This window comes from Perissodus microlepis, chromosome 23, assembly GCF_051167445.1.
Source record: "Perissodus microlepis isolate ML-2025 ecotype Zambia chromosome 23, ASM5116744v1, whole genome shotgun sequence".
Taxonomy (NCBI): domain Eukaryota; kingdom Metazoa; phylum Chordata; class Actinopteri; order Cichliformes; family Cichlidae; genus Perissodus; species Perissodus microlepis.
This window is the reverse complement of record NC_140482.1, coordinates 19,259,749-19,268,214: the sequence shown is the minus strand read 5'-3', so window position 1 is coordinate 19,268,214 and position 8,466 is coordinate 19,259,749. Positions and strand designations below refer to the sequence as shown.

Genomic DNA, 8,466 nt, shown 5'->3' with positions numbered 1-8,466 from the left:
TGCTCCAACTTTCCGAGTGGGTAATCCAAGTTGAGGGGATGTTCCACAAAAAATTTCCAATTAGGAACTTGGAATTTCTGACTTCCAACTAATTCAGGAGCCCGGTATAAGCCCCAGCACACATAAAGACCCCCGCATGGGCACCTTACAGCCAGCAGCTGCAACCACTGGAGTGAGAGTGTGTGTGCAAATGTTAGACAAGTTGCTTAGGCATAGAAAAAAGCACCTGTATGACTGTGTGGGTGGTGTGGTGAATGAGGCTTGTAGTAAGAAAACACAATGGCAAAGGACATGCCTCTTTGAAGAAAGGTTGATTGACTGGTACTTAGTGCTTTTCTACTCTATTTGGGCAGTCAAAGTGTTTTCTTAGTGAAAGCCTCATTCATGCATTCACACATGCGCTAAGCTAACAGTCAAATAGGTACACTTCAGAGTTCCGCATCTTACCCGACATCTACTTCAACATGCAGACTACAGGAACTGTGTATGGAACGGGCAACCTTCACGATTACCTGTTAGCCCACTCTACCTTGTGACCCACAACCACTACCACAACAACAACAGTAGTAGAAAAAATGGGCTTTGCTTGGTGAATTCCTGTGAAAGCTCCAGCAACAGGAGATTGAGGACAATTTTGTCTAGCCTTTCATGCTCTTGAAACTGCTGCAGAAAAGATAGACTGTAATGGATTATCTCTAATATAGCTGTCAGTCAACTGGACCTTTTGATTGTGCTTATGCTGTTGGTGCCTTTTGGAGCATTTTAATGCAATGATCTATTATAAGCTAACTGAATGGATAAACACATGGGTTTGCTAATCTCGGCAGATAATGGCTGTTCAGTACTTACAATTGCTAAATGGTTGTGGAAATCACTTCTGTTCTCTGTGTGTCTGCAGGCTTACCCACTGGCTGTTTTTTTTTTATAAATCTATCCTTGAGCTGGTTCCCTCTTATCTGTGTGTATACATGTGTAATCAGCAACCTTCCCTTCAGTCATAACAGACATGCTTTAAAGGGCGTTTTGGGAGTTTTTCTGGGAGGGAACCCTCCAAAGCTGGGAGGAGACCGTGGGGAAGATCCAGAACATTACTTGTTTCAGATCATCAAATACATTTAAATAATAGACAAAGATAACCCAAGTATGAGCATCTACCCCCCCCCCCCCCCCCCCCCCCCCCCCACACACACACACACACACACACCCAAGTTGACTCTGAATATAGCCTTCCAAAAAAATGTGGTTACTCAATGTCACTAGTTACACCCAGACCTGATTACGACCACACCTGTTGAATCAAGAAAATAAAATAGAACCTGATTTCAATATTCTCAAAAAGAAACACATGTCATGATCTAAAGAAACAGCTGACAATCAAAGTCACTGACATCTATCAGTCTGGAAAGGGTTAGAAAAAGAACAAAACAAACCTACACAGCATTTCATAAAAACAACATCATAGCAACAGTCGAACATGGTGGTGGTAGTGTGATGGTCTGGAGTTGCTTTGCTGCCTCAGGACGACTTGCTGTAACTGACGGAACCACAAATTCTGCTCTCTACCAGAAAATCCTGAAGGAGGATGTCTGACCATCAGTTCATGCCCTGAAATCCTCAGTTAAAAACAGCATTTTATATCTACTCAGGTTTTCTTTGTCTAAAATTAAGATTTGTTTTCTCATCTGAAATATGTAAGTTAAAATGTCAGGAGATCCAGAGCACAGATCCAGATTTGTTGTGACCACAACCCAACTTCACATAAGTAGAATGAAATGAATGGATGGATGGATACAATCCCTTCTTGGCCAAGTCACTTTTGAAATACAGGTTTTTAATCTCACTGAGGCTTCTATCTGGACTTTTTTTTAACTCCACTTCTAGTCTAGTTATGAGCACTCTTGGTTGAAAATACTACCAGACTACAGCGCCAGAAAAGAAAGAGTGATATATTTAAGTCAGAAACAGAAGTTGCTTCAGTAGTCTGACTCGTCTGAAAAGTCTCCCTGCTGCGTCCAGTGGAATCCCTTCTTCTTCCTCCTCCTCCTCTTTCTCTCACCCATCAGCATGGCAGCCAGCAGGGTGATGATGACGGTGATGGTTATGATGAGCACAGTGACCGTCTCAGCAATGCACAGCTCATCATCCACGTTTATCAGAAGGTAGCCCTGGAGGTCAGGTGGCAAACTGCATGTCAGGTTGTAGTAGTCATCCAGGAAGAGCCGCTGGATGCTGCGCAGCTTCCGGAAAACTCTCTGCAGGTCACAGTCGCAGTTCCAGGGGTTCCCCTCCAGCAGGAGGTGGGTGCTGTAGGTGTGGATGCTCAGGAAAGTCTTGAAGCAGATGGTGGTCAGCTGGTTCTTGGCAATGTTGAGTAACGTCAAGCTGGCAAGTGGCTTGAAGACACCAGTCTCCACCTCATTGATCTGGTTTCCAGCCAGGTTGAGGACTTCGAGGGAGCGCAGCATGGAGAAAGTGCCACTCCTCAGAGATGTCAGCTGGTTGTCCTGCAGGTGGAGCTGTCGGAGGAGGCTCATTGAGGAGAACGACCTCATCTGAATGGTCTGGATGCTGTTGTTGGTCAGGTTTAATCGCTGGATGCTGTCCAGGTGCCGGAAGGTCCGGCTGCCCAGGGTGGTCAGTCGGTTGTGGGACAGCTGCAGCTCCCGCAGTGAGGCTAGGCCAATGGAGAATCCCTCAGAGAGAGTGGTGATCTGGTTCCAGCTCAGATCCAGCTTCTGGAGGAACTCCAGCTGTGAGAAGGCACCATCCTCCACCACGCTGATGTTGTTGTTCTGCAGCAGGAGTACTCGTAGTTTGCGGGTGGTGTTGAAGGTGCGCTCGGGGATGATGGAGATCCAGTTGTCAGACAGGTCGAGGAGTTCAGTGATGGGAGGCACTCGGCTGGGGAGCCGTGTGAAGCAAGCCCTTGAGCATATGGTGAACTTGAGGTCTCCACGACAGTCACAGCCTGTCTCACACCCAGAGCTGTGAGACCTGCAGGATGTCTCCGTCACCAGCAGGAGGAGCAAAACCAGCTTCATGATGGCTCTCTGAAACAACAAGGAAGGATTTTACCACTCAGTGACCTCTTTCAGGACTGTGACATGGAAACACAAATCTCATACTGTGCAGGAAATATATATAGATTTAGTTTGAAGATATGTGATTGTAGTGATTAGAAGAGGAAAAAAAAGAAGCATTATGTTTCAACTATGTTTTCAACTTTTTACATTTTGAACAAAGAGTAACCCTTTAAACTCTTTTGACTATTTTTCTTTGCAGAATTGGTAGGGTTCATTTAAATTGGTTGGTTTCCGGTCATGGTCCTGGCTTTTATGCATCATCCGCTTTGGCTTTGGCAAGGCCAGTCCAGAAGTTTAATGTGAGGCTGCTTTATCCATACTAAAACCAGTTTTGATGCTTGTTTGGTATCATAGTCCTGTTGGAACACCCAACTGTGTCCAAGTTTCAACTGTCAGGCTGTTGATTTGAGGTGAAGTTGAAGAATTTGGAGCTAGTCCTCCTCTATTATATTATTATATTATTCCATGAAATTTGTTCAACGTACATTGTACCAGTACCACTGATAGCAAAACAACCCCAGAGCATGATGATATCACCACCATGCTTGACAGCTGGTATAGTGTTCCTGGGTTTGAAAGTCTCACCTTTACTCTCCAAACGTACTTGTGGTCAGGGGCGATTTTAGCCCATTTTTGGGGGTGCTTCAGCACCCCCCAAAAAAAAACGAATCAAAGCACCCCCAAAGATTTCTTACTTTTTTGACAATATTTGCTGTTTGTGTGACACACTACTAAAAATATAAAAAGCATACAGTACTTGGTTGAGACGTAACATTTTAACAACAAAAGTATAGATAACCCCCCCCCTCCCATAATCATTTGTTCCAGCTCTCCCCTGCTCTGGCTCTAGCGCCCTTTCTGACAGAGCGATGGTGGCTGAGACACAGCGGAGTGGAGGTGTTAGTGCCTGGCTTAAAACAGGACATATTAGCTACATTTAACCTTCAGTTACTCTTTATATAGTTAGGTAGGAGTCAGACCATGTTTCTTTTTAGCTGAAAAACATTACACCCAGGTAACCTGCAGTGTTGAAAACGTGTTTTCCGACGATGTTTGCTACCCTACAATCCGTCCTGCTCTGTAGCAAAATCAGCGACATTTGACCGTCCTGTTGCTCCCATTGAAATTTATACAGCCTATTTAAAATCTAAAACTTTAAATTGTCCGTAGCCTACTGTTGTTACCACTGTCCTGTTTTAAATGTGTGTGTGTTTGTGTAGAGAGAGACAGCCAGGTTCATAATGGATATAAGGAATTTTTTTCCAAAAAAAGGAGCCACATTCAGGTAAAAGTGTAAAATCAAATGATCCGTCTATCAAGAATAATGTTGGATCAGTGTTTCAGTATTTATATCTTTTATGTGGTTTGGTTATTTGCCTTTTGGTTGAAAGTAGACTGAGAGAGGACTTTTCGTTAGTGATCTTAATAGTATTTTTTTCATATTAATGTAATTTTTCATCTAATTGAATACAGTCTATTTGTGTATGATTGTCAGTCCGAAGAGGAGAGGGAGAGAGGAAAGAGGGGAATGTGAGGAGAAAGTACAAGGTCAGGAAGAACCAGGTAAGAAAACAGACAGGGATTAGTGACAGGCACAACATAAACTGTTAAACTGACAAAGAGAAAAAACTAATTTTACTCACACAATCTGGAAGTTGTGTTCTCCCTATATTAAAGCTGCTATACAGAATCTGCTAAACAAACTGGGTTGAAACATTTTTGACCCTCTTTAACAACATTCCAACATAACATTATAATTGATTGGGGAGAAATTAATGATATATTTTTATGTGGTTCAGCCACAACTCTACTAAAACCTCAGCCGGTAATAGGTAGGCCAACATTTGGACCGTCCAGTTGTCTGTATGACTGCCACAGTACGTGCACCACATTTGCACACTATCAGAAAGAGCCAAACAGCCCTGGTGGAGTGAGGAGCTGTAAAGAGAAGCAGAGTGCTCTCTTTATAGTCTAAAAATGTTTTAAGCTTGTTTCAAAGATTCTGTACTGCAGCTTTAAATGTTTTCCAAAAGCACACATACACTGAACTTATCAGTGTTTCTCAAATCCTCCAATCTGATCTATGATCAGAAATGGGTCAGGGAAAATATTCATTTATTGTAAAAAACAGCAGTCAGATTTAACTAATCATCCATTTACAAAACAGATGTTAAAAAATCTGAGATTTTTCCCCCACATTCAATCACAGCTCTGCCATTCAACCAGTGGTGTTTAAATGAACATCCATTTAAACACCACTGGTGCTAAAACCAAATCAGACAACTCTAACAGAAACAACAAACCCTTTAATAACTGTCCAAATAGACAGACCACCTTTGCCATAAAGAGGTTGCACGGGAGTAACAACGATGGGGGAAAGGAGATCATGAGGCAACACATGGGAAAACACATGGGAAAAAAACATGAACATTTACAGGCGACACGACAAAGAGGAGGACAGGACTATTTATACACAGAGGGCTGATATAGCACAGGTTCCAAAAAACTCTAACCCTCAAAGTAAAACAGGAACTAGTCAGAGACAAAAAGAGTTGCATCAACTATGAAGACATACACAAGAGGACTGGAGGACAAAGGCATCAAGCGTATGAGACACTAGAAGAAAAAGGTCAACTTTACACGCAGTTAGAACTTCACTAATACAGAAAGTAATGCTCAGTAAAACCTAAACTGAAACGCAGACTCACTTAAAAAAAAACCTGAATTATGCCCCACTCTCATTAGTCTGCTAAGCCAGATTGGGTCGCGCCTGGTCTAATCTGTCACATTGCGTCAGAGATCATTTAAATAAGAGCTGCTGCAGCTCTACGGAGTTAAAGAGATGCTGTAATTACACATTTTAGAAGGTTTAGTTATACTGAAGCTATTTTCTTGATTATTTAATAATGCATACTGGACGTCTGAAACCTAAGAGGTTTTTATCTTTTAAAATGTTCAGTAGTTTTGATTTAATTTAATTATTAATATATTTTTTCACTTTTGCTTTTTGGTTGCAGTGTTATATATTATTTTGCAATGTTATTTTTCCTAATATTATAACACTTTTTGTAATTAAAAATATAATGAGAGAAAAAAATAAATAACTAAAAAGTTGCTGATTAGTTCTGGAGAAATTTTGCAGTAAAAACAAAATTTTTAAGTGAGCTTCCGCCCCCTAGTGGGTAAAAAAGGCACTGCACGTGGACCTTTGGAAGTAATTAAAAGTTAGTACATTTAAAAAAAATCTAGTTTAACAAATCCACTGGATATAACAGGAATCTCTTGGTTTTCTGACAAATATTCACTATTTTCCTGAACTTGTGTTGCAGTATTTGAATGAGAAATAGGTGCAGTGATTTATTTAGTCTTCAGACATAGTTCTCCATTTTGACAAGATGTTCAAGATATCAGCTTTTTCTCCCTGTTTCCCTTCCTTAAGCATGGCTTCCTTCCACTAACACCATTTCTGAGGCTTCAGTGAAGATGAAGGTCCAGGTGCATCTCTCAGGTCCTGCTTGTTTTGTGTGTCTCAAGGACAAGACTTTCAGATACTGTAGATAGTTTTCTTTAGACCTGAGACTTGTTCTTTTGTTATCCACTTTTGCAGTTTCCTCAAAATTTTTTAAGGTCAGACTGCACACCATGCAAGTTTTCAGCTAAAAGCTCTCTGAGAATCACTTTGTTGGTACAAAAATAATATTTTACTTCTGTCAAAATTCTATTAAAGAAATGGGAAAAAAAAATATGTTTTTAACAAACAAATAAAAAAAAACATTCCTCCAATAACGGTCAGTTACAAGGACTGAAGTAAAAGTGAATGAAAAAACATCCAATGTACAACATAAAACTGTAAAAACCATCAGAGAACTATTGATCAAGACCACTTTAAAATATGACAACAAAGTCTGGCTGCTTGGAAGCAAAATACAAAGACATGACAAGCTGTGGCTGTTGGGAGGCTAAAGTGAAGCTGTTGATGGAGAATCACCATAATTAAACTAATTGAAAAAAACATGGAAAAATTGTGATTAAAGAGAGTTGTGATTAAAGGATTTTGGGAGTTTTCCAAGAAAGATTTCCAGGAAATAGGCTGCTGACTGTGGAACTGAAAACTATTCAAACATCTGCCTGCAGGTGCAAAACACAGAGTAAAAAAAAACAAAAGTCCTTTTGTGCAAACTGTCAGACTTTGTAAAGCCATCAGGGGGCCGGACTGATTCGTCATAATTTAGTAAAAGCTGCAGCGTCTCTGCACTACTCCTCTGAAATGGACAAACGTGAATTCAGACTTCATGTCAAAAGTAGTCTGATAGATTTTAATAACAACAGAATTTGAACATAAATCCTATAGAATAGAGCACCGAGAGGTTTAACAGCATGTTATAATACCAGAGAAGCATCACTGCTCTCCTGTGTCACCGAAACTGATTTTGTTGATAAAAACAAAAAAACTAATAATCATTTATTCATTAAAAAAAAAGGAGTTTATTGATTACAGATGTGGGAATGAATAAAGTTCATCTGAGTATAGAAAACTGGATGCAGCGAGAAAGCAAAATCACATACATGACTCGAGCACTCTTACAGTTTTAAAAAAGGGTCCCCATCAGGGCGACGGCAGTAAAAACATCCTTTAAATGAAACGAATGCTCAGCAGACTCATTCACTATGTTGTCCTCTAATAAAATTATACCTGAACATGAGAAATAAGAAGAATGAGGAGCAGATGCAGCCTGTGAGATAAAAACCTCCAAAAAGTCTGTGTTGTCTGACCGTAACAGAACGGTTTCAGCTTACCAGCAGCTGCTGCTCCTGCCTGCCCCTCCGTCCGTCTGTCTACCTGCTGACAGTCGTCAACATCCAGCCAGCAGCAGGTGGAGAGTGGACGTGATGGAGCAGAGGGAGGGGCGGGTCTTCACGGTCTGGAGAACCCGGCAAGCGACAACACAAAGACAGAGTGATGGAAAGAAACACAGAGAGGGAGGGAGAGGAGGCAGGACTCGTCAATTATTCACCACGCAGCGCTGTTGGTGTGCTGTTGGTGTGTGGTGTGGGTTAGGAGATGGGAGCTTTAAGAGACTGAAGCCAAACTGGGCCACAGAGCAGAGAATTAGGAGGTCTGGACAGATTTGACTGACCGCAGGCGCCTGCTGTGTTTATCTCCCCGATGTTCCTGCATGTTTACAGCAGGGTTCGTACACACAGCTGCATTTAAGTGTGGAAAAAATTGGATCATCAAAGAAAAAATGGAAAAAATATGTCTTCAGTTGTAGTATTTATCAGTATAACCACCCTGAGGAGGCGTCGGTCCATCCACATACTGACCATATACCAAATGAAAAGAAAACAACTGAAAACAAACCGAATTAAAAGCAAAAAACTC

At 41.2% G+C, this 8,466-nt stretch overlaps 1 protein-coding gene across 1 annotated transcript; it reads right to left on the bottom strand.

Annotated features, from left to right (window-relative positions):
* Positions 1 to 1,195: 1,195 nt before the first annotated feature.
* LOC146361213 (uncharacterized) lies at positions 1,196 to 8,020 on the bottom strand. Its single transcript, XM_084922002.1, has 2 exons — positions 7,881 to 8,020; positions 1,196 to 3,050 (listed from the first exon to the last, which is right to left on the bottom strand). Exon 2 carries the CDS (start codon positions 3,039 to 3,041, stop codon positions 1,974 to 1,976), a length of 1,068 nt encoding a protein of 355 aa, XP_084778128.1. The 5' UTR covers positions 3,042 to 3,050; positions 7,881 to 8,020; the 3' UTR covers positions 1,196 to 1,973.
* Between the last annotated feature and the right edge of the window lie 446 nt (positions 8,021 to 8,466).

What these genes read in the sequence shown, in the direction of transcription:
- LOC146361213 (XM_084922002.1), bottom strand. Translation starts at nt 3,041, where the DNA reads ATGAAGCTGGTTTTGCTCCTCCTGCTGGTGACGGAGACATCCTGCAGG.